Below are 26,743 nucleotides of genomic sequence, written 5' to 3'. Positions count from 1 at the left end.
GACAAATTATAAAATAAAAAATAAAAAAATTAAACGTGCCGTGTTTGGACTTGCGACCTCATTATTGGTTTTTTTTAATAATTTATTTTATGATCATCATTTAAATCAAACTAATAATCATCATTTTTAATTTATTTTATTATGTATGCCATAAAAAATAAAGAAAATATTTGAAACTCCTTTTAAGAATGACCCCATAGGCCAAAAGGATCTTGACTATTCATATATGTGTGAGACTCACTCATATATGTTTAAAATTTACATCATAAGTGGTTTAAATTTATAAAGACCCTGTAAAATTATATAGAACTGGGTTCTCAATCATTGCTCAAAAATAAGTAAGTAGACGATTCCACATAGCTTCTTTCTCTCTGTGACTTATATAAACCCCTCTCTCTCTCTCTCTCTCTCTCTCTCTCAACTAAACCATCATTTTATGATGAGCCTTCTCAAGCAGTCTAGTCCAGTCTCTCCACTCACACCACATCCCAATAGCTCTTCTTTTCCAACCTTCATCCTAGCCTAGGCTACTCACCCACCTACCCTTTGTACCCAGATTTCGTTGGGAGGGAGGGACTGGGATTGAATGCAGTTGAAATACCACATAATCATAATGGAAGTGCATGTTGTGTCCTTCATTGTCAACAGACTTGGAGTTTTGTTAACTGAAGATCAAAATTCTTATACGAAGTAAGCGACCAAGTTGAACAAATCCAAGTCAAGTTGAATCGAATTGAATGCTTCTTACAAAACGCAGATTATGCAATGCAATCTGATCCTGTAGATGCGGGGGTCAACAACTGTGTTGCGGAAATTAGAAAACTTGCTTATGAAACCGAAGACATCCTCGAAACTTATGTCATCCAAGTTTCATCCAAAAGGAGTTTCCGAAACACCCTTAAAAGATTTGCTTGCATCTTCAATGAATGGATAGCCGTTTACAGGGTCAAAAGTGAGATCGGTGCCATTAAAAACAAGATCACGAACCACACCGTTAAGTTGGATTATGGCTTGAGAAGTATAGGTGAGGCAGTTCAAGTGTTCATTTTAAATTTAAGTTTTTATTTATTTATTTGTTAATAATTTTCAATTATTGTTATATTTTTATTTAAAGTATATTTTTCTCTCTTTTGAGATTCAAAATTATTACTGATTAAAATTTGAAATTTAAATTCTGTTAATATATTCCATTAATCTTTCGTGTGACATAACCAATTTTAGGAAAGAATAATATTTTATATTTTAAATTTTCAATTAAATTTAGGGGAAATTAAAAAGACATCTCTCTACAAGTTTGTGTAGAATTTAAAGATAACAATAATTTACTTGTTAGTTAAAATTCTTGAGATTTGAAATCTTAAAATAATAATGACAACTTTAACATATATAGTCCAAAATGCTCTCATGACCTGAAAAATCGTAATTTTTCTCATAACGGCATTTCTCACTTGTTGAAGTGATTTTAAAATTTTAAAATTTAATAACTTTTGATTTGTATCTCCAATTTTTGTAAATTTATATTTTTAGAAATTTTATTGACTTAGTTTGACTTGGTCATTGAAATTTTACTGACTAACTGAAATTTTACCGACCTTTCTCAAGTCAATAAAATTTCGTCAATTTTTTTTTTTTTTTTAAATTTTGTATTCATCATATGGATCTTGTTTTACAGATCTTGACGAAACGATTCTAAAAATACAAATTTTATAAATTAAAAAAAAAATCTAGATCAAAAGTTATATAATTTTGAAAATTTTAAATTAGTTAAAAAAGTAATAGGTGATACTTGAAGTGGTATAGTAAGAGTATTTTTGTCATTGTACATTTTGGAGGACCTATATTACTATAAAAAAATTGTATTATCCTTATTCTTCTGAAAAAATATTACTAGAAATCATAAATAAAAAATTCTGTAAATTTATAGGAACATATAAAAATAATATTTCACAATTTTAACCTCCACTTTTTTTAATATATATTTTTATAAAGGATGTATTGTTATATGGTGAAAAATGATTGATAAAATAGAATTTTTATATACAAAATTCATACAAATTATGTGACACTGTTATTTTTGGACCATAAAATGTGTTTTTTTCCTCTTTAAAATGAAAGAATCACAAAAGAAAAAAAGAAAAAAAAATTATGTGAGTTTTTTGTATGAAAATTCTATTTGTACAATATTATTATTGAAAATCGACTGTTAGAAAGACTAAACTAATACTGCTATATGTGAAGGCATAAGAAGTTCGACAGTTGAGAAGCAACAAGAATTGTGGCCATCGTATCAGCATGTTGTTGAAGAGAATTTTGTGGGGTTTGAAGAAGACTTGAACAATGTTGTGAAACATTTGGTGCAAGTTGATGACTATACTCCTAGTCGAGTTGTCTCTATTTGTGGCATGGGTGGTTTAGGGAAGACCACTGTAGCTAAAAAAGTATATCATCACAAAGATATCCAGAGTCACTTTCATGGTTTGGCATGGGTATGCATATCTCAGCAGTATCAAACAAGAGACAATTTGCAAGAAATCTTCATCAATCTTGTTCCAGAGAGGAAGGAAGATGTTGTTAATATGGAAAATAAAGAGTTGTTTGAGCAACTTTATACAATCCACCAGAGTAAAAAATGCTTAGTTGTATTGGATGATATTTGGTCAATAGAGGCTTGGAAGAACTTGAAACCGGCCTTCCCAAATGGAAACACGGGCAGCAAAATATTGCTAACGACTCGTAATAAAACAATGCCTTCACAGATAGATCCATACCATATCTTCCATGAACCCCAGTGTTTAAATGACGAGGAAAGTTGGGATCTACTTCAAAAGAAATCATTACTAAGAAGAGATGGTAGAGGTAATATTAATCAGTCCACATTGCTATATATTTTGATACAAATTAAATTATTTCAATGTTAGTTTTCATATCATCTGTGTGATCTATTATCATCTAAAAAGATTAATGACCCATGGGCTGAAATTTGGGAAAGATATGGAAAATACTTTAGCTCTACTGGCCATAGGGTCATACCAAATGTATTTAGAATATTCTGTTGGAAATGGTTGGAATATTCTGGGTAAAACCAAATTTTTTTCTTAACTTTGGTCTATTATTTGGATGGGACCCAAGCGTCGATTTTCGCGGGTCAAAGTGGTAATACGTTCTATGCCGCGTTGTGATTCACGTGGTATATTTGGTTGCTCAAAACCATTATCGAGTAAATGGAAAATTGAAGCCAAAGTGAGCTCCATAAAAATGGAGTTTTGGTGGAAATTCCTTAAAGGTTGTGTAAATGGCTTGTCCCACATTGATTTGGTGGGAAGTTTTGAATGGATTTATAAAGCTTAGGATTGGTACTTGGGGTGTGCCCCAAGGGATACCCAAGTTTGTAGAAGGGAGAGGTTATAGGCTAGACTCATTGGACCCAAAAATCACCACACACGCGCGCCGCCGCCATCCGTCCCGCCGGGCTTGGGTGCAGGTGTGAGGTTGGGTTGGGCTTGTCCGGCCCAATAAACTAGTCCGGTTTTTCTATACACCCAAACAGGTCCTTTTCGTTTTTATCTGTTTCAATTTTGAACCCAACAGATTTAAATCTGTTTAATTCAAAACCAAACAGGTTTCATACCTGTTCAAAATAGGTCAGCACCTGTTTAATTCAAATTGAATAGCCACCACTACATCTATAAATAGACAGTCCTTATTTGATGAATTCTGCATACATAATCTTCATTTTGCTGCATTATTTTCTTGTGAGAGAGAGTATAAAACACTTAGTGTGTTCGTTGTACAAATATATTGTAGTGCTGCATATATTTGTTGTTGATCATTTCATCCTGGGAGATAGACGTCCATATTCTGAAAGCACCAAGGAGAAGACGAATCTGTCTTAAGGACAGAGTGTCAAACACTGGACTTGATCAGATTATTATTCAAGATATTAATCAAATAAGTTATTTATTTATTTTCTATTTTATTATTATTTATTTAAATCAGATTTTAATTTTGTTTTGGTAACAAAATAAAATATGTTTTTATTTATTTAATTTTATTTCTAGTTTGATTTTTGTAATCAAACAATTTTCTCTCATTTCCTTTATTTCTTTATATTCTAGTTGTTGTTTAGTACACAACAGAATTTAATCTATTTAAATACAGTGAAGATTGTCCAACAATCTTAAGACAGAAATTTTGGTATCTTCATTGTATTTAATTTTTTGTGATTTCATAAAGACATATTCTGGTTAGAAAAACAAATAGTGATTTATGCTATTTGACAAATAGTAGTAATATACTGTCTATTTTCTTTGACAACTAGTAGTAATATACTGGTGTCATTAACAATTGCAGAATATTAATTTGTGTTACAAAAAATTATTGTGGTATTTTATTTTTCTAGTTTTAGTAACAAGGAAAATAAAATTATTTTGTGTTATAATTTATTTTCTGATTTTAGTAACTAGAAAATTAATTTGTGTTTTAATTTTTTTGATTTTTGTAATCAAAGATTATGGCTACTGCTACTGCTACTGAAACTGCAACTGGAAGTGGTACTCCTATTGTTACACCAACACCGGTCCCTATCCAGAACCATGTTCAAGTACCAATCAATCATGGAGAAAAATCGAAAGAGATGGCAGCAGAAGATGTTGTTCTATCTTACAACTCTTAATTTGACCCGGTTTCTCCATGAAGAGGCTCCAGCACTTAAAGAGGGTGAAAGTCATCGGCAAGTTGTTGCCGCTGTAGATGCTTGGAAACATTCAGATTTTCTGTGCAGAAACTACATCCTTAATGGCCTTGACAACATGCTGTATAATGTTTACAGTCCTTTGAAGTCAGCAAAAGAATTGTGGGATTCTTTGGAGAAGAAGTACAAAACAGAGGATGCTGGCATGAAGAAATTTGTTGTCGGTAAATTTCTGGACTTCGTTATGGTAGACTCCCAAACGGTAATTTCTCAAGTTCAAAGTTTTCAATTAATTTTACATGATATTCATTCTGAGGGTATGTCTCTGAGCGAGTCTTTCCAAGTCGCTGCTTTAGTGAAAAAGTTACCACCGGCTTGGAAAGATTTCAAAAATTATTTAAAACATAAATGCAAAGAGATGACCATGGATGAACTTATTATAAGACTGAGAATTGAGGAAGATAACCGAAAGGCTGAAAAGAAGAATGGTAAAAATCCCATTGAGTCCAAGGTTAATGTGGTTGAACAAGTTCATAAACCACATAACAAAAAGAGGAAGTTTACTGGAGATGGTCCTAAACAAGGCAATAGCAACAAGATGTTCAAAGGAAAATGCTATAAATGTGGCAAGACTGGACATCGAGCTTCTGACTACAGCCGCCCTAAGAAGGATCATGGAAGTACAAGCAAGAAGACTACCAATCAGGCCAATGTAACTGAACTAGATTACATCTCTGACGGGGTGAATGACATTAACCTCTCTGCTGTGGTGTCTGAGGCTAACTTGGTTGGAAATCCCAAAGAGTAGTGGGTTGACACTGGAGCAACTCGTCACATATGTATGGACAAGAAGATGTTAACTACCTACAATGAGGCTGCAAATGGTGAACAACTTTTCATGGAAAATTCTTCTAATTCTACTGTGGCTGGACAAGGAAAAGTGATCTTGAAGATGACATCAGGAAAAGAACTGACCCTCAACAACGTACTGCATGTACCTGACATCCGGAAGAATTTAGTTTCTGGTTCTTTGTTAAGTAATAATGGTTTTAGGCTTGTTTTTTAGTCTGATAAATTTGTATTAACAAAGAGTGGTATGTATGTTGGTAAGAGATACCTGAGTGATGGTCTCTTTAAGTTGAATGTAATGACAGTTGTACCGAAAGTTGCTATGAATAAGAATAACACATCTTTTGTTTATATTCTTGAGTCGAATTTATGGCATGGTAGATTAGGACATGTAAATTATGATGCTTTGCGTAGATTAATTGGTTTGGATTATATACCAAAGTTTGAAATTGATCCTAATCATAAATGTGAGATTTGTGTAGAAGCAAAACTAACTAAGTCTTCATTTAAATCGGTTGAAAGGAAAACCGAACCTCTAGAATTAATTCATACTAATGTATGTGATCTAAAATTTGTTCAAACTAGAGGAGACATAAAGTATTTCATAACATTTATCGATGATTGCACAAGATATTGTTATGTTTATTTACTTAAAAGTAAATATGAAGCCTTAGAAATGTTTAAACTCTACAAAACAGAAGTTGAAAATCAGCTTGGTAAAACCATTAAAATGGCTAGAAGTGATAGGGGTGGTGAATATGATGCACCATTAAATGAATTTTATTCACAACATGGCATTATTCACCAAACTACGGCATCCTATTCTCCTCAACAAAATGGAATTGCTAAAAGAAAGAATAGAACCCTAAAAGAAATGATGAATGCCATGTTATTAAGTTTAGGCTTACCACAGAACTTGTGAGGGAAAGCAATATTGTCTGCTAATTATGTTCTTAATAGAATACCCCACAAGAAAACCAACAGCACTCCTTATGAATTGTGGAAAGGTCGACCGCCTTCCTACAAATACTTAAAAGTGTGGGGGTGTTTGGCAAAAGTTGAAGTTCCTGTTCCTAAAAAGACTAAGATTTGACCAAAAATAGTAGATTGTGTGTTTATTGGTTATGCTCAGAATAGTAGTGCATATCGGTTTCTGACTTATAAATCAGAAATACCTGATATAAATGTAAGCACTATTATAGAGTCAAGGAATGCTGTGTTTTTTGAACATGTCTTTCCTTACAAAAAAGAACAGGAATTAAGTTCACAGAAAAGAACTTATGATTGTACACAAAATCAAGAGACTAATGACAATCAAACACAAGAGACTAGTAATGGTCTCGACCAACAGGATTTAACTGATGATGAACTAAGAAGAAGTAAGAGAACGAGAACATCAAAATATTTTGGTCCAGATTTCCTAACATACCTGTTAGAAAATGAACCTCAAAGCCTTAAGGCAGCAATGACAGGTCCTGAAGCTCCTTTGTGGAAAGAGGCTGTTAATAATGAAATTGAGTCCATTATGCAAAATCATACTTGGGAATTGGTGGATCTTCCACCAGGTTCTAAACCTCTTGGATACAAATGGATATTCAAGAGAAAAATGAAAGCAGATGGTTCAATTGACAAGTATAAAGCAAGACTTGTAGTTAAAGGTTACAGACAAAAGGAAGGTCTAGACTATTTTGACACATATTCCCCTGTGACAAGAATAACATCCATTCGTATGCTTATTGCTATAGTAGCATTGTTTAAATTAGAAATACATCAAATGGATGTTAAGACATCTTTCTTAAACGATGATCTAAATGAAGAGATCTATATAGAGCAACCCGAAGGGTTTGTAATGCCAGGGCAAGAAAAGAAAGTTTGTCGGCTTGTAAAATCCCTCTATGGATTAAAACAAGCACCTAAGCAATGTCATGAAAAATTTGATCATGCAATGCTTACTAATGGGTTTAAGATAAATGAATGTGACAAATGCGTCTACGTTAAAAACACTGACCTAGGATATGTCATAATTTGTCTTTATGTGGATGACATGTTTATCATTGGAAGCAGTCAAAACATGATCAAATCAACTAAGCAAATGCTTAACAAAAGATTTGATATGAAAGATATGGGGGTCGCAGATGTTATATTAGGAATGAAAATTACTAAAACATCTGACGGATATGCATTATCTCAATCTCATTATATTGAGAAAATTCTTGATAAATTTATCAAGGATGATTTGAATGTAACTAGAACACTTGTAGACATCAGTCTTTATTTATCGAAAAATAAAGGTGATGCAGTGTCTCAGTTGAAATAATACCAAATCATTGGAAGTCTAATATACCTAATGAATTGTACTCGTCCTGATATAGCTTATGCTATCAGTAAATTGAGTAGGTACACTAGTAACCCCGGAGAAGACCATTGGAAAGCGGTCATTCGGGTTCTTAGATATCTAAGATTCACCCGTGATCATGGTTTGAACTTCACTCGATATCCAGCAGTACTTGAAGGTTATTGTGATGCAAATTAGATATCGGATACTAAAGATCGAAAATTCACTAGTGGATATGTCTTTACTCTAGAAGGCACTGTTGTTTCTTGGAAATCCACGAAACAAACATGCATTGCGCGATTCACAATGGAATCCGAGTTCATTGCTTTAGACAAAGCAGGAGAAAAAGTAGAATGGCTTCGTCACTTCTTAGAAGACATTCCAATGTGGCCAAAACCTGTGCCAGCTATTTGCATTCATTGTGATAGTCAATCTGCAATAGGCAGGGCACCGAATCATATATATAACGGTAAGTCACGACATATTCGTCATCAACATAATACCGTAAGGCAATTGTTGTCAAATGGAATAATCTCAATAGATTATAAAAAATCTAACGAGAATATTGCAGATCCGTTAACAAAAGGTTTGACAAAAGAGCTAGTGTATAGTTCATCGAAGGGGATGGGATTAAAGCCTATTATATAAGAGTCATCATAATGGTAACCCTACTTATATGACTGGAGATCCCAAGAACTAAGTTCAAAGGGACAACTAAGTTATGTGTGGCTCGCCAGAAATCACCAAGGGATTAAAATTCCCTACCCATTCCTATGGTGAGAGTGATATCTGCAACATGTGTTGTCTACAGGGGTATAAGGATAAGCTTAGCTTTTAATGATTACTTATATCTTGATTTAGGCATGAAAATCAAGACGAGTATAAGGAGATACTCACAATAAGAATCACCTTATGAGTGTCGAACTGGGGCCGGTTCTATGATAATGAAGAGGCTAAATTCTCTAGAAACACTTATGAAAACTAGGAGCGTTCAAGGCCAAAATGAACACTACAGTGAGAACCATGATGTGTTAGAAGATATTTTGTATGAAATCTATTGTCTTGGCTTACACAAACGGCTGAACAATTCAAGGCATTGCGTCCATTGATTAGCTAGTAAGTCCAATAGGTTATCACTAGGGAAAGTTCAAGGCCGAAAGCTACCTATCCTGATGCAAGATATTTTCGACTTATACTCTTTCGACAAAGTCTGCATATTGTTGCATTTCTGTTGTCATCAAATTCCATTCATGTGGGGGATTGTTGGAAATGGTTGGAATATTCTGGATAAAACCAGAATTTTTTTCCTAACTTTGGTCTATTATTTAGGTGGGACCTAAGCGTCGATTTTCACGGGTCAAAGTGGTAACGCGTTCTATGCCGCGTTGTAATTCACGTGGTATATTTGGTTGCTCAAAACCATTATTGAGTGAATGGAAAATTGAAGCCAAAGTGAGCTCCATGGAAATGGAGTTTTGGTAGAAATTCCTTAAAGGTTGTGTAAATGGCTTGTCCCACATTGATTTGGTGGGAAGTTTTGAATGGGTTTATAAAGCTTAGGATTGGTACTTGGGATGTGCCCCAAGGGGTACCCAAGTTTGTAGAAGGGAGAGGTTATGAGCAAAATAGGCTAGACCCATTGGACCCAAAAATCACCACGCGCGCCGCCGCTGTCCGTCCGTCCGGTTGGTCGGGCGGGCTGGACTGGGCTGGGCCTGGGCTTCGGCACGGGTGTGAGGTTAGGTTGGGCTTGTCTGGCCCAATACCTATCTTTTTGGGCCAAAAACATTTGAATTTAATTTTATTTTTGGTAAAATAAAATCCAGAATTCAAATTAATCCGGAAATAAACTGGTCCGATTTTTCTATACACCCAAACAGGTCCCTTCCGTTTTTATCTGTTTGAATTTTGAACCCAACAGATTTAAATCTGTTTAATTCAAAACCAAACAGGTTTCATACCTATTCAAAATAGGCTAGCACCTGTTTAATTCAAATTGAATAGCCACCACTACAACTATAAATAGACAGCCCTTGTTTGATGAATTTATTTACTAATTTTGTCTATAAAATTCTGCATACATAATCTTCATTTTGCTGCATTATTTTCTTGTGAGAGAGAGTATAAAACACTTAGTGTGTTCGTTGTACAAATATATTGTAGTGCTGCATATATTTGTTGTTGATCATTTCATCCTAGGAGATAGACGTCCATATTCTGAAAGCACCGAGGAGAGGACAAATCTATCTTAAGGACACAGTGTCAAACACTGGACTTGATCAGATTATTATTCAAGATATTAATCAAGTAAGTTATTTATTTATTTTCTGTTTTATTATTTTTTATTTAAATCAAATTTTAATTTTGTTTTGGTAACAAAATAAAATCTGTTTTTATTTATTTAATTTTATTTCTTGTTTGATTTTTGTAATCAAAAGATTTTCTCTCCTTTCCTTTATTTCTTTATATTCTAGTTGTTGTTTAGTACACAACAGAATTTAATCTATTTAAATACAGTGAAGATTGTCCAACATATTCATTTATGAAAACTACACAAAATTGAAAACTTACGTATTACTTTACAATGAGACAAAAAATAAAATTTTACACAAACATGCTTACATCTCCATAACTTTTCACTTGCATCTCCATAACTTTTCACTTGCATCTCCATAATTTTACACAAATATTAGATACTTCCAGAGTACTATATTATCCACGTGATCTAGTATCGGCCAATGAGAAACCGCAACGCACTAAATAGTCATCATTTGTCTCCTAACTACCCCATAAAGATGACTTAACATGTTTCATTCATAAAATTTTTTGCTATGCAATTAATTTGAAACATCATATAGACAATGACACATAATACTCTAAGACTAGTCAGTAATTATTCATTAAAATTTGAATGATTTATGTCGTGTATGACAACTTTGTAATACTAGCTTGGAAAATGGAATCTGAAAGAAGGTTACGGGTACATACATCACTCTTTTTACTTTTTTGTATGCCTTTTTATAAAAAGTTAAAATCAACTAAAATAGCAAATTTCCAAAATGGGCCACAGTTCACTTCTTACCCCTTAACATCACTCTCTGTGCACCAAATGCATGCATGAATTTGAGAAATCCTTTTTCTTCTTCAATGTAAACAGTGCTGACTTTGAGGCAAAGTTGAGGAAACGGGTGTTTTGGAATTCAAAAATTGGTTGAAAAAAAGGGTTCTAAAAAACTATCCCTTAAATAGAAACAAAAAAGCTTGTTGATGTAGTAAATTATTTAAAACTAATGGATGATTAATTTCTAAATACGTAGTTTGTGTATAAAATGTTATAGACTATCCCTGTTATAGTTGTTTATGGGTAAATAATGAGGAAAGTTGGGATCTATTTCAAAAGAAATCATTACTAAGAAGAGATGGTAGAGATAATATTAATTAGTCCACATTGCTATATATTTTGATACAGAATAAATTATTTCAATGTTAGTTTTCATATCATCTGTGTGATCTATTATCATCTAAAATGATTAATGACCCATGGGCTGAAATTTGGAAAAGATGGAAAATATTTTAGCTCTATTGGCCATAGGGTTGTACCAAATGTATTTAGAATATTCATTTATGAAAACTACATAAAATTGAAAACTTTTAAGGGATTACTTTCTAGTGAGACAGAAATAAAATTTTACACAAATATGGTTACACTTCCATACCTTTTTACTTGCACTGCATCACTTAATCACTTGCACTCTTATATTTTTGTAATTTTTTTATCCCACTGTGCTATAATTCCTCCAAGTTTCAATAGTTGGAATAGGGAAAGGACTCATACAATATATATATATATATATATATTTATATATTAATCAGGCATTCAAAATCACATGATCCATACTTGTTTTTAAAAAATAGATAATATATTATCAAATTCATATATTTTTAAAAAAATAAATATGATCTTATTATTATGTGGTTATAAATATACAATTAATTATGATTTTTTACATAGTTGATTCAATGATAAATCTTACAATATAAATGATTCAAATAATCGAAATAGGGTTAGGCTTCTCTCTAGTCCGAGATTAGATTGGAGCATGCTGTTGGGCTTGTGGGAGCCTACCACGGATCTGATTTCGATAATCCAAACCGTTCAATGTGTAGAGCTCGTCGAGTACTTTATTTTTGTAAAAAATCATGTTGATCGAATATCGATAGCTACTTGATCAAATCAGATTTTAGTCAACGGTATATATAATTTTCAAAATAAATTGTTGCCAAAATCTAATCCAATCAAGTAGCTATCGATATCCGATCAACATGATTTTTTTTGCAGGGATAAAGTACTCGATGAACTCTACACATTGAACAGTTCAAATTATCAAAACAGAATCCGTCATAAACCTCACAAATCTAAAGTACTGTCAATGCACAAAGTAAACTAGAGATCAGCCTAACCCATCGAAATAAACCCAAATTACCCCACACGAAGTGATCAGCCTAACGACTCAATGGTTATCAAACATATAATTTATACAAATATATATACATATATATGATGTGACACATTTAAATTTTTTTCTTTTAAATCAAAAGACCTATTGGATGGGTCATGTTATATGCAAGTTATGACATTTGTAATTTTGATTAACAAAAATGTTATAACTAGATTATTTTCAATTATAATTACCAAAAAAAAAAAGTCATAACTAAACATCACATAAGGTATAACTACAGACATTTTAAATCATATCTAAAATAATGTCATAATCAAAATTACAGTGAATCATAACTAACACAACAATGAATTATAACCAAGTCATAACCAAATTATAACTAACAACCCAATAGATCATAACTAAATATTACAAAAATTATAAATAGAACAAATAATACAGACCTCGAAAGTAGAATTTCCCCCATTTGAAGTGGCCTTTATTTCAAAAATATAACTGCCATATTATTCTAATTAAATATTTTGTATAAATTAATGATAAAAAAGCATTTCCATACCCCCCCCCCCAAAAAAAAAAAAGAAGAAAATGTGTCCAAGCATTTCACTTAGAAAGAAAAGCTACTTCTTTTATGTAATTTATTAATCTAAAAGAACTCAAATTAATTGGATGCTAAAAAATTTAGTGTTAATCATAATAACAACTCGTGAACTAGTACTGAATATTAATATCCTCTTAAACTATAAAATTGTACAGTTAAACCTTTTAATTTTAAAATATCATACAAATATCTCTGTTTAGATAGGTGAATGAGTATCTAAAGTTAAAAATTATTAGATACTTCCAGAGTACCATGTTCTCTACATGATCTACTCTCAGCCAATGAAAAATTACAACACATACTAAATAGTCATTATCTGTCTCCTAACTACCCCTACAAAGATGGGTTAACATGTTCTATTCATAAAAGTTTTTACTATGCAATTAATTTGAAAAACCATATAGAGAATGACACATAATACTCTAAGACTAGTCACTAATTATCTGTGTGAGTGAAAATCTGACCACACTGCTTGCTTAGTGATCAACTGGAGAGCACAGGCAGAATAGATGGCTTCAGCAACCTGAAACAGAAAGAAAAGGCTCTGGCGGTGGTTCTTCCACCCGGGGGCACTCCAACGATCAAGTCAGTATATCTCTCAAAGATAATCAAGTGCAAAACTTAATACTCAAAACATAAATTGCATACCTTAGACCCACGGGGGTGCCTCTCTTTTATAATATACTCAATCCAAGTCCTACTAGAAGTATGACTTCTATGAACTCCAATATAGTGCTTACTTTGGACTCTTTAAGAGATAAAGATAAACTCCCTTAAGAATTTTATCTAGGTTAAGTCCCCTATTTGTCTTAGGACTCTTGTCCCTTATCTGCTTATCTCGGATTCCGATATCTTCGGGGATAACCTCGGCAACTCTGAGATCATCTCGGCTTAACTACCACAAGACGTGGCACCTCGGCTGACACGTCGGCGTCACCATGCCACGTGTTGGTATTCAGAAAATATATCCCCACAACTGCCCCCTAGGTTCTATTACCTCGGTATTCTGAGGTGATGGAACCTATATCGACATTTCAACATTTCTTTTCTGAGTAATGGCTCAAAAACTATTTAGTCGAGATAATCCTCTTCCAGCCGACGTGTTCTCTTCGGAGAACAAGGTTTCGATCGTACTTTCCCACGCGCATGAGCTGTCATGCATATCTAACCGTTCCTTTCCACGTGTTTTGTCTTCATTGGAGCGTGTCTGTGACGCGCCTGAAAGCTGTCTGTCATTTGTCTGCGCCGTCTGATGCCTGCGTTGCTCCAGGCGTAATAATTGCCCTAATTTTGCTGCCGTTTCAAATTTTGACAAAACTCTTTTTTGCCTCTATTTTTCCTTCACTTTTTCATTCTGACTTCTTGCTCTTTCTCTCTCCGAAAGCTCTTTCTTCTTCGAATCTGCCATTGCTTCGATCTCTCTTCTGGAACTGTCCTTAATCTCCCATTCTTGTGAAGCTTTCTTTGCTGTTGCAACCGATTTCTGAGCTCGGCGAACATTGCCCCGACTTCATTTGTTCTGGTAAGATCCTTTCCTTTCATTCTTAATTCTCTTTATGCGCTTTTACTATTACTGCTTTGTTGCTCAATTTCTCCCATATTTTGAACATTTGTACCGTTTCAATATTTTTCTTGCCATAATTCTTGACCTTTATCCCTTTGTATTCTTCGTGTTTCTGATAGTCCATCTTTGTTCTTGAATCTGAAACTTCGTCTTTGTTTTCTCTTTTTTGTATCTGTCCCAGATCTGTGCCTTCGATCTTGATCTTTATAGTTCTTAGGTTTGGGATTTGTACGTAGAACCTTCAAATTTAAGGAAAACTGAAACAAGCCTTATCAGCCCTTTCCTAGGTCTTTGCCGAGGTTCTTGTAACCCTTCTTAAAACGCCCATCTTCTGAAACATATTTTAAACTGACATAATGGGTATGTGGAGGCATAGGGTAAATACCCCAACAAAACTTGAATACTTTAGGCAGGAATTCTCTATCCCAGCTGATGTTCACCTTAAGCTAGCTGGGAATAATGATACCATCATGCCCACAGATCATACAATGCCTTTTCCTATAGTAGCTTTTACCGAATGTGGACTTCGGCTTCCACTTCACCCCCTTTTTCGTGAAGTTCTTTATTTCTACAGGCTGAACCCCATGCAACTTACTATCAACTCATATAGGGTGATTAACGGTATTATAGCTTTAGCTAGGCAGGAGAATCTTAGAATCACCCTGGCCGACCTTCAGTACTGCTATACCATGTGTCCCCTCAACCTGAAGGATAGAGGCTTCGTTTATTACCTTAAGCCGAGATCAACCCAGTTTAAAATTGTAGCCGACCTTTCAGACTCTAACAAGGGGGCTGGAGATGACTTTGTTATTGCGTCGGGAAATTGGGAATTTGGCCCAGACGAAGATGTCCACCTCTACCCTCTTCCTCGAACAATTTCAGAGGGCAAGGGTAAGAGCCCTGAGCCAACACTTAGTTGTTTTTATTTAAGTCTTTAATACTTTCTGTTTCTGACATCTGTTTCTTTGTCCTGCAGATCTTCATCAGCCACCGAAAAACTTCCGCCAATCCTTCTTCCCAGGAACAAATCTGAAAAAACTCCTTGACCTTCCAATCCACAAACGAAAAGCCCCACTGTTACTAAACTTCATCCCTACATATAAATCCACTTTGCCCGACATCCCAAAAAGGAAGAAAAAGAGTCTGTCTTCACCTACTGCTACAACTGTAACCGCTTCTTCATCCTGAACAAATTAAGGATCCACCTCTGACCCAGCCGATCTTCCATCAACTTCGGCCCTCTACTTAATACCAATTCCAGAACGTAAACGTCGACGAAGACTTGTAAAGACTGCCGAGATGGTTCGTCCAAGGCCTGTCGTTCAAGATTTTCTTGCCGACCTTCCAACTGATGCCGAGGCTGTACCAACGCAATCAACGCTCCCACCAAAGCCAAAGAGAGTTAAAAAGGCTCAGCCCAAGGCCAAGGCTACAGATGCCGAGGCTGAGGATGCTTTGTCTATTTCTAAGCTGGCAGAAAGCAAAAAATCAACCTCTGCTGCCACCAAGAGGTCTGCTGAGGGCCAACCCTCAGGGTCTACACAATCTAAGAGGCCAAGGTCATCGTCCGCGACGACCTCGGCGTCAAAGAAGCCCGACGTTCCATGGGCTCCTAAACTAACTCTGGAGGATAGACCTATCATGGCCAGTGAAAGTGCCGACGATATTAACGTTGGTATCGCCCTCAGCACTGCTCTTCTCCTTCCAAATGATTTGGAGCGAAATGCTAAGCTTAGCAAGTATGAGAATTACGCTCTCATGCTCCAACACTCCGTTCAAGTAAGTGTTCCTTTTTGCACTTGCGATTTTTCCTTCTGTTTCCTACTGAGAATTTTTCTTAACACTTCTGTTTTTCCTTAGGCCATTCAGCATGCCCATTCATTTTCAATGCAATCTTTTGAAAACCGGCAAAGATTGGTTGATATGAAGAGGGAAGCATCTTCCATGAAGAAGGAGATCAGATCTCTTGAATCAATGATGAAAAAATTGGAAGATCAGGCCGTGGCGGCTACTAAGGCCCAAACTTTAGCTCTTGAGAAGGCCGAATCCGCTGAGGCTGTTAAAAAAGTTGCTGAGGCCGAGAAAAGAGAGGCTGAGGCTATGAAGGCCCAAGCGGAGAAAGAACTTCAGCAAGCTCTGGCCACCAAAGAGGCCGAAGTCAAAGAGGCCGACGAGAAGGCCTATGCTTAGGGTATGGCCGACGTCGCAGAGGATTATAAACTTCAAGTCAGGCAGGCATGCAACAGGGGATTTTCTCTTGGTTGGATGTCCCTAATAAAGAAGCTTGATCTTCCTGCTGACTCGTCATTGCGCCAGGCCGACGCTATTCCTTTACCATTTCCTCGACCTCCTCCTGAAGGCGAATCAGAGGCTGAGGATGAGGATGAGGAGAAAAATGATGATGAAGCCTTGGTGAGGAAATCCAAGGATGGTGCTGAAGCTAAGTCCCCTCCTCCTGCTGAGCAGGTTATGGACTTAACCTTGGATGAGGAGGGTGATGAGGTTGAGGGGGCAACCAAGGAAATTGTCACTAAGGAAATTTTCACTGGGGAGCTATCGTCCGATCTTCTCTTGATAGAAAGAAGTGTTGAGACAACAATCGCAGAGATTGATGCCGAGATACAAGCGGAAAAAGTGGCCGACGAGGTATCACCAGAATCGTCCGAGGTCCCAGTCCCTGTAGCTGCTGATACTGAAGAGTCTTGATTTAAAATGCCTTTTGTACTTTGTACTTTGTACTCTGTACTTTCTTTTAATTTTCTGAATAATGTAAAACTCCTTCTTATGGTCGACATAACTTTTTCAATATGTAACTGCAACTGCTCTTTCAATATTTAAAATGCTTTCAATATACTTAGCCTTAACTTGTAAGTTTCTGTATACCTTGGCTGCTGGTCATATGTCGGCTTAACATAAACTTGTAAATTGCTAAAAATTTCAACAAGTGTTAAGCATCTTCCTTAGGTTTAAGCAACCCACATATTGCTATGAGAACTTAAGCAATAACCTCGGCTTAACTTCAACTTGTAAATTGCTACAAATTTCAACAAGTGAAGATAAGGAATCAGCTTAATTCCAACTTGTAAATTGCTACAAATTTCAACAAGTGAATTAAGGAATAATCTCGGCTTAACTTCAACTTGTAAATTGCTACAAATTTCAACAAGTGAAGATAAGGAATCAGCTTAATTCCAACTTGTAAATTGCTACAAATTTCAACAAGTGAATTAAGGAATAATCTCGGCTTAACTTCAACTTGTAAATTGCTACAAATTTCAACAAGTGAAGATAAGGAATCAGCTTAATTCCAACTTGTAAATTGCTACAAATTTCAACAAGTGAATTAAGGAATAATCTCGGCTTAACTTCAACTTGTAAATTGCTACAAATTTCAACAAGTGAAGATAAGGAATCAGCTTAATTCCAACTTGTAAATTGCTACAAATTTCAACAAGTGAATTAAGGAATAATCTCGGCTTTTTCTTTGCCCCCAATGTGAGCCTGAGTTTGACTTGGGTTCACATTAATTATGTCTTCAATAAATATCAATGCATAACTTTCTTAATCATGTGTGTTGAAAGAATTCCGAAAGGACTTTATTGATGATATCGGCCAAAATATGATGTACATCTAATGATAGAAAAATTTCAAATTACAAGTATTCCAAGGTCTGGGCAGTGCTTTGCCCTCATTGTCCTCAAGCCGATAAGCTCCATTGCCTAATATTGAAGTAATTCTGTAGGGTCCTTCCCAGTTTGGGCCAAGCTTGCCTTCCCTGGGGTCCTTCTTGTTCCCGACGACTTTTCTCAGGACTAGGTCGCCGACTTGAAAATCTCTTGGATTGACTTTTTTGTTGTAGGCTCTGGCAAGCTGTTGCTGGTATACTGCAAGCTGAATGGCAGCTTTCTCTCTTCGTTCTTCCAATAAATCCAGATCTCGGGCTAAGAGTACGTCATTGATGTAATTCTCTACTCCCTGGGTTCTGATCCCTGGGATGCCGATCTCCAATGGGATGACTGCTTCTGTGCCATAAGCCATGGCAAAGGGGGATTCTCCTGTTGATCTTCTCGGTGTAGTCCGATATGCCCAAAGTACATTGGGCAATTCGTCTACCCATTTTCCTTTTGCTGCCTGCAGCCTTTTCTTTATTCCATCCAGAATTACTTTGTTGGATGCCTCTGCTTGCCCATTGCTTTGGGGAAAACTTGGTGTTGAGAAATAATTCTTGATCTTGAATTTTGCACAAAAGTTCTTAATGAGTTTGCTGTTAAACTGTGTTCCGTTGTCGGCAACTATTGCTCTTGGAATCCCAAATCTGGTGATAATGTTTTTCCATATAAAATTCTTGACGTCCACATCTCGGATTTTGGCAAGAGGTTCTGCCTCTATCCATTTTGTAAAGTAGTCTGTTGCTACCAGCAAGTATTTTCTCTGTCCAGTTGCCTGGGGAAGTTGTCCAACCAGATCCATGCCCCATTGGGCAAACGGCCAAGGGCTGGATACTGGGTTTAGGTCAGCAGCTGGCTGATGTATCAAAGGTGCAAACCTTTGGCATTGTTCGCACTTCTTCACATAGGCTTCGGCATCCTTTTGCATGTAGGGCCACCAATACCCCTGGGTAATGGCCCTGTGGGCTAATGATCTGCCCCCAGCATGGCTTCCACAAATTCCTTCATGGATTTCGTAAAGAAAATCTTCAACCTGCAAAGGTGTACGCACCTTAAAAGCGGTCCAGTGAAGGACCTTCTGTAGAGATGGCCTTCTGCTGTTAGGCTGAATCTGGCCGACTTCAGTATGATTTTATGTGCTTCCTTATGGTTTTCTGGCAGCTTCCCCTCTTTTAGGAATGCAATGATTGCATCCATCCAGCTTGGTCCCAAGTCTACGCACATTGCTTCTTGTTCGGTGCTCTGTTTGTCTATGCTCGGGGCCGACATGTAATCGATCATAATTGTCCTTGTTCTTCCAGTTTGAATTGAACTAGCCAGGTTAGCCAACGCGTCGGCGTGGGTGTTGTCATCTCGGCTAACTTGGAGTAATCTGCAGTTCTGAAATAAGGCTGCCAGTCGGATGACTTCCTTTGCATATGCCGACATTCTTTCGTCTCTGGCTGCAAATTCTCCTGTTGACTGGTTAACAATGAGTTGTGAATCACAAAAAACAATTACCTCGTCTGCCTCTGCCTCTGCTGCTGCTGCTAGCTTTAGCCCTGCAATTAATGCTTCATATTCTGCTTCCCCAGACGGATGGACTGTTCTACTATTTCTCCATCTGGAGATATCAGCAGTACTCCTGCCCCTGCTCCCTAGCGGTTTGAACTTCCATCGATGAATAGTCTGAATGAATCGCCGATGTAGATGCTGCATGGTCTGAGCTTCTCTTTCTCTTGCTTTTTTGTCTTTGGCTGGGATTCTTTTTGCTTGTTGGGACAATGCTCATCTTGGCTCGACGGAGCCCGATGTGTGATGGCTTTAGGTGTGAGTTCTGCGACAAAGTCGGCCAAAACTTGGCCCTTTATTGTTGTTCTTGGCCTAAACTCCAGGTCAAACTGGCCCAGTGTTACTGCCCATTTTGCTATCCTTCCTGTTAAGTCTCCTTGTTTCAACAAGGACTTCAGTGGGTGCTCTGTTAGGACCACAATCTTGTGTGCCTGAAAGTAATGGCTCAATTTCTTTGAAGCCATTACTAAGGCTAGCATTAATTTTTCCAGTGGTAGGTATCTTGTTTCTGCGTCGGCCAAAGTTTTACTTACATAATAAACAGCCTTTTGTTCTCCTTTTTCCTCTCGGATTAGCACTGCACTGACTGCGTGTTCTAAGACTGCTAAGTACAAAAACAGTTCCTCCCCTGGTACTGGGTTGGAAAGAACCGGAGTTCTGGTCAAGTACTTTTTTAGGTCGGTTAAGACGGCTTCACATTCCTCTGTCCATAGGAAGTCCGTGGCTTTTTTCACCAGGTTGAAGAAGGGTCTGCACTTATCTGAGCTTCTGCTGATGAATCTGTTTAGGGCTGCGGCCCTTCCAGTAAGCACTTGAACTTGCTTTGCCGATGTCGGGCTCTGTAAGTCCAGGATGGCCTTGATTTGGTCTGGGCTGGCCTCAATGCCCTTTCTTGTTACCAGATATCCTAAAAATTTACCTGATCCAACTCCAAAGGCGCATTTTGAGGCGTTGAGTCGGAGCCGATATCTTTTGAGTATGTAAAAGACCTCTTTTAGGTCGGCAAGATGACCCTTTGATTCCCTTGTCTTTACGACCATATCGTCGACGTAGACTTCTACTGTTTTGCCAATCAGGTGCTTAAACATCTTTGTTACTAACCTCTGATAGGTTGCTCCTGCGTTTTTCAACCCAAAAGGCATTACCTTGTAACAGTACAGGCCTTTAGAGGTGATGAACGCGGTTTTCTCCTCGTCTGGAGGGTACATGGTAATCTGGTGGTACCCTCTGTATGCATCCAAAAAACTCATCCTTTCATGTCCTGAAGTGGCGTCTACCAGTTGGTCGATTTTGGGCAGAGGAAAGTTGTCTTTGGGGCAAGCTTTGTTGAGGCTGGTAAAGTCTACACAAACCCTCCATTTGCCATTCTTCTTTTTTACTACTACTGTGTTGGACAGCCATGTTGGGTACTGAACTTCTCGGATGGCCCTGGCCTCCAGGAGTCTATCTACCTCTTCTTCTACTGCTTCGACGTGCATCAACGTCGGTCTTCTGGCTCGTTGAATCACAGGTTTTGCCGATCTGTCGACATTCAGTTTGTGGCAAGTGACCTCTGGGTCAATGCCTGGCATTTCATAAGGTGTCCAGGCGAACACCTCTATGTTTGCCCTTAAGAAATCTTCCAGTTCTTTCTCTTCTTCTCTAGCTAAGCCTGAGCCGAGAAGAAAGAAACGCTCTTCGTCGTCCTCTTGGACGAAAACTTTTTTTAGCGCCTCTTCGCTCTTTTCGGCTGGTTCCTTCCCGACGTCTTCTAGGACCTCCAAGTCCTTATCTTCAACTTCTGCGTTTCTTGGCTCCCGTATACTACAGGTGGATTTCATTGCTGTCATGGAGCAATTTTTTGCTTGTAGTTGATCCCCTCTGACTTCTTCAATCCCATGCTCTGTTGGGAATGGCCATGTCGGCGTTCCATTAAAGCCGACCATCGGGCCGCTGGATTGTTCTAAGTCATCAGGGTGAAGGCCTAGCTCCTTGTAACATCTAACATAAATGATGTCACAGGAGCTGCCTTGATCTGTTAGGATGCGTTTTACTTGGCACTCCCCAACCTGGAGGGATACTACCAAGGCATCATTATGCGGATGTTGGACCAATTCCAGGTCGGCTATCATCGGCCCTTGGCATTCTTCTGGCCGATGTCTCTTCTCCCCGACCTGGTAGATATGCTGTAAATGTCTTACCCTCTGGGTCTCTCCTCTGACTTCGTTTTCGTTGACCCTAGAGTGGATCACATTAACTACTCTCGGTCCTCCTGCTGGTGGTAGTTGTGTTAGGGGAGGGGGTGCTGCTGGTGCTTGAGGCAACCTTGCCCGTTCTTCCCTGGTCCTGGCCTCATCGATCAGGTCCCTCAGAAGGCCTTGTCTTACCAGGTCCTCCAAGTGTGCTTTCAAGGCTCTGCAACCTTGAGTTGGGTGCCCTTCTTCATTGTGGTAGGCACAACGTCTACCAACGTTCCTTCCCATGAATTCCCCTGGTGCTCTTGCCGGAGCCCTGAAATAAGGTTGATTTCGAATTTGATCTAAGACTTTATGGATTGGGATCCGGAATACTGTTGTTACCGCCTGTTTATTTCTCAACTTTGTTTCTTGTTTGGTCGGTCCATTGTTGCCTCGGCTTCGCTTCGGCGAGCCGTTTCCCTTTTCTTGTTTTATCTCTTTGTTTCCCGATGTATCTTCTTCGGCTCTGGCATACTTCTCGATTCTTGCCATGAGTTCTTCCATGCTTTTTGGCAATGTTTTTGCCAAAGACTTCCGTAGCGGGTAGTCATCTTTCAGGCCGTTCTTGAAAGACACGACCGCTACCTCTTGGTTGTATTCGAGTATTCGGTTGAACACCTCGTAGTACCTCTTCGCATAGGCCCTAAGGCCTTCTTCCTTGGTGATTCTTAGAGCCATCAAAGCATCAACCCTCAGGGGTTGCAGCTTGTTGGTCACGAACCTGGCCACAAACATCTCGGCCAGGCCTTCCCATGTCTTTATGCTTCCCTTTGGTAATTTATGGAACCAATCAGATGCAATTTCCCCAAAGGATGAGGGGAATACTTTGCAGAGCAATGGCTCGTTCCCGCTATATAACGCCATTGAATTCAAGTATAGTCCAACATGAAAGTTTGGATCTGACTTGCCATCATAAATTTGGAACCTCGGCATGCTGAATCTCTTTGGTGGTTTGAATTTGTCCAGTTCCACCGAGAAGGCTGTCTTCGGTTTTACTGGGGAGTTTACCTCGGCTTCAGCATTCTGCTGCCTCCTTTTGAGGTAGTCCCTCAGGTCTTCTTTGCTCCTCCCTGGAGCTCAGCTATCTTTGGATTTTAGTCTTTTTGGTACACTACTTTCGTCCTCGTGGTGGGTCCGTTTGGATCTTTCTCCATGGGTTGTGTCAAAGCAGAGTGCTTGCTTTTGAACATGCCGATGTTCTTTGGGCTCTGGATTCTTCGTGCGGTGCGTCCTTCGGGACTCCTCTTGCCTCGGTTCTTCTCGTCCGACTTCCCTGGAAGGCCGGTGAGAATGCCTTCCGCTCCTGGTATGCTGAGGGACGTCGGGGATTATTTTTCTTCCGCCCCTCTGGGCGTTGGTTGTTGGCATCGGCGTATCTTGTAGCGGGTACGGTGGCTGCATAACATTATTTTGCATCATGAAGTTGACGACTGACTGAAGGTCTGCCAGCTTGTTCGCCAATTCTTTTACTTCCTCATCCCTCCGTAGGCACCTGTCCCTCCATACCTGGAGGTTATCTTCATTGTAGTACTTTCCTTGGTTTGTCCTTTTTGACGTGTCGCCTTCCGGGATGACGTCGTTCTCTTTGTGACCCTGGTCGCGGGCTTCCGTATTGTGGTTGTCTCCTTCAATGTCAAGGTCAATTGGTCTGCCACTCCCAGCGGAAGCGTCATCCCCAATATTTTCCTGCTATCCGTTACTGGCCATCTATTCTTCCTTCGTTCCCACAGACGGCGCCAAATTGTGTGAGTGAAAATCTGACCACACTGCTTGCTTAGTGATCAACTGGAGAGCACAGGCAGAATAGATGGCTTCAGCAACCTGAAACAGAAAGAAAAGGCTCCGGCGGTGGTTCTTCCACCCAAGGGCACTCCGACGATCAAGTCAGTATATCTCTCAAAGATAATCAAGTGCAAAACTTAATACTCAAAACATAAATTGCATACCTTAGACCCACGGGGGTGCCTCTCTTTTATAATATACTCAATCCAAGTCCTACTAGAAGTATGACTTCTATGAACTCCAATTTAGTGCTTACTTTGGACTCTTTAAGAGATAAAGATAAACTCCCTTAAGAATTTTATCTAGGTTAAGTCCCCTCTTTGTCTTAGGACTCTTGTCCCTTATCTACTTATCTCGGATTCCGATATCTTCGGGGATAACCTCGGCAACTCCGAGATCATCTCGGCTTAACTACCACAACACGTGGCACCTCGGCTGACACGTCGGCGTCACCATGCCACGTGTTGGTATTCAGAAAATATATCCCCACATTATCCATCAAAATTTGAATGGCATAAGTCATGTATGACAATTTTGTAATACTAGCGCGGAAAATGGAATCTGAAAGGATGATTAAGGGTACATACATCACTTTTTTTTTTAGTTTTTGTACGTATTTTATAAAAAATTAAAAATCAATTAAAATAACAAGTTTTCAAATGGGGCGGCAGTTCACTTCTTGCCCCCGTAACATCACTCTCTGCACCAGATGCATGCATGAATTTGCGCTTTTTCTTCTACTTTGTTGATACAGAACTTTTGACTGAAAAGATGCAAGTATCAATGTAACAATGCTGACTTGGAGGCAAAGTTGAGGAAGCGGCTGTTTTGAACCCCAAAAATTGGTTGAAAAAAGGGGTTCTCAAATATTATCCCTTAAATAGAAAAAAAAAAAAAAATTCTTGATGTAGTAAATTATTTAAAACTAATAGATGATTATTTTCTAAATATATGATTTGTGTATAGAATGTTATTGACTATCCTTGTTACGGTTGTTTTTGGGAAAATAAACTTTTTAAAATGGAAATTGATTAAATCTTATCTTTGATCAATTTTGTCACAAGAATGATTCAATGGATTTGATTGTTAAATTGAGTTATGCAAGTTTGATTAGTAATTTTACAACTAATAATTTGAGTTTTATATACTTGAGAACACGAAAGTTCAAAATTTTTTTAAAACAAAATTAAATTACCAATCGATTTGATTTTGCCCCAAAAAAAAAAAAAAAAAAAAGTGTAAAAATCAATCCATATTACAAGCTCGCATTAGAATTTTTTTTTTATTTTTTATCTATGTATGTATAGAAGGCCCGTGTTAAAAACCTTATTTTGGGTCTCAAAAATGTCTGCAAATTTTCCTTTTTTATTGCTTATTGACGCAAGCATTCATTAGAATTTTCCTTTTTGTTGCTTTATAGACTCTAGGCAATAAGATATTTTTTGTTGTTTTTAAATTTTGCATTTTGTTGTTTTTGTAGACTTCAGAGCGCTTGACAAATATAAAGGCATTAGGGAGGGAAATGGTAAAGCTGTGTGCTGGTTTACCGTTAGCAATCATTGGGCTTGGTGGACTTTTGAAAACAACGCATGCATTATGGGAATGGGAGATGGTATACCTAAATGTTCGTTCGCAAAAATGGAGCGACATCGAATGAGTATCAAAGGTGTTAGCTTTAAGCTACAACGATTTGCCTTATCAATTGAAGCCATGTTTTCTATATTTTGGTCTCTTTCTGAAGGATTCTGAGATAGATGCTGAAAGACTATATCACTTGTGGTTAGGTGATGGTATAATTGTAAATGATGATAGAGTGGGGGATGAAACAATAATGGATGTGGCAAAACGTTACTTGGGTGTGCTTGCACAGAGGTGCATGGTTCAAGTACAAGTAGAGTGGTATACTCAAAGGATTTACCTTCATGATCTTATGCTGGATCTGTGTTTATCAAAGGCAAAAATGAATGATTTTCTTGAGATCATTCATCTCCAACGCGAAACTGATCTAGCTGATTGCTTTTCTGCCACGTCAAGAACTACTACTCCTAAAATACGCAGACTTGCAATTCATTTGAATAGGGATGTCAAAACAGTTGTCCTCCCTGACTTGGAGACAACTAAACAGCTAAGATCAATATTGTTCTGCAATCCAAGACGTGATGACGAGTCTATAATAGAGTTGAACTCCCATTTCAAGGACTTCAAATTGCATAGGAATTTGGATCTTGAAGGATTTAAGTTTGGTGAAAAGTCAGTCAAATCAATAGGTAACCTAATTAGATTGAGGTACTTGAGTTTTAGAAGCTGTTTCATACCAAAATGGCATTCATCTATCTGCAAGTTGGAATACTTGCAAACCTTGGATTTACAAGGTTGCAACTTCAACTTAGGTGAAGAAATAGTCTTACATGCAATGGAAGGACTGAGACATTTGTTTATTTCTTCGAACTTGAATTTCAGAAACAAATTCAAATTGGATGGGTTGAGCAACCTCGAGATATTCGAAGGGTTCAACACGTGGGACTGTGACGTCAATGATCTGTTCAAATTAATCAATCTTCGGCACCTAGAGGCAACTTTCTCGGAGACAGACAACAGTCAGGACTTTGTGGCATTCATCGACTACCTAAACATCAGTGCCAACCACCTCCGACAAACATCCTTATCAGTTTATTTTTCCTTCGAAGAAGAAAAGTTGACAATTCTCAAACAACTGTTAGGGTGTCACCATCTTTACAAATTGTCTATATTTGGATTTATACCCGAGTTACCAAAGTACCAAGATTTCTCTCCTAGCATCATCAAGTTACAGTTGTGCTCATGTAAACTTCAAGAAGACCCTATGCCAACATTGGAGAGGCTACTTTGCCTACAATTCCTCAATTTAGTTTTTGATGCGTTTGTAGGGAACAAAATGGTTTGCTCAGCTAATGGTTTCCCCCAACTCAAAACCCTACAACTCCATTGTTTGATGCACTTTAAAGAGTGAGAGGTGGAAAGAGGAGCCCTGTCCAATCTTTCTGTTTTAGC

General features: G+C 37.7%; 1 protein-coding gene across 1 annotated transcript; it reads left to right on the top strand.

The window, feature by feature from the left end:
* Positions 1–765: 765 nt before the first annotated feature.
* Positions 766–26,702, top strand: LOC145813223 (putative disease resistance protein RXW24L). Its single transcript, XM_082908505.1, has 4 exons — positions 766–1,024; positions 2,239–2,856; positions 25,194–25,261; positions 25,455–26,702. Exons 1-4 carry the CDS (start codon positions 766–768, stop codon positions 26,700–26,702), a joined length of 2,193 nt encoding a protein of 730 aa, XP_082764631.1.
* The last annotated feature ends 41 nt before the right edge of the window (positions 26,703–26,743 follow it).

The sequence above is a fragment of the Camellia sinensis genome, chromosome 15 (assembly GCF_055761805.1).
Source record: "Camellia sinensis isolate YWXY chromosome 15, ASM5576180v1, whole genome shotgun sequence".
NCBI lineage: Eukaryota > Viridiplantae > Streptophyta > Magnoliopsida > Ericales > Theaceae > Camellia > Camellia sinensis.
This window is presented reverse-complemented; position numbering and strand designations above follow the sequence as displayed.

Excerpts from the sequence above, each read along its gene's own strand:
- LOC145813223 (XM_082908505.1), top strand. The coding sequence starts at position 766 with ATGCAATCTGATCCTGTAGATGCGGGGGTCAACAACTGTGTTGCGGAA. Across the intron at positions 2,857-25,193 it reads ACTAAGAAGAGATGGTAGAG|ACTTCAGAGCGCTTGACAAA; the intron begins GTAATATTAATC and ends TTGTTTTTGTAG. Across the intron at positions 25,262-25,454 it reads AAGCTGTGTGCTGGTTTACC|GATTCTGAGATAGATGCTGA; the intron begins GTTAGCAATCAT and ends CTCTTTCTGAAG.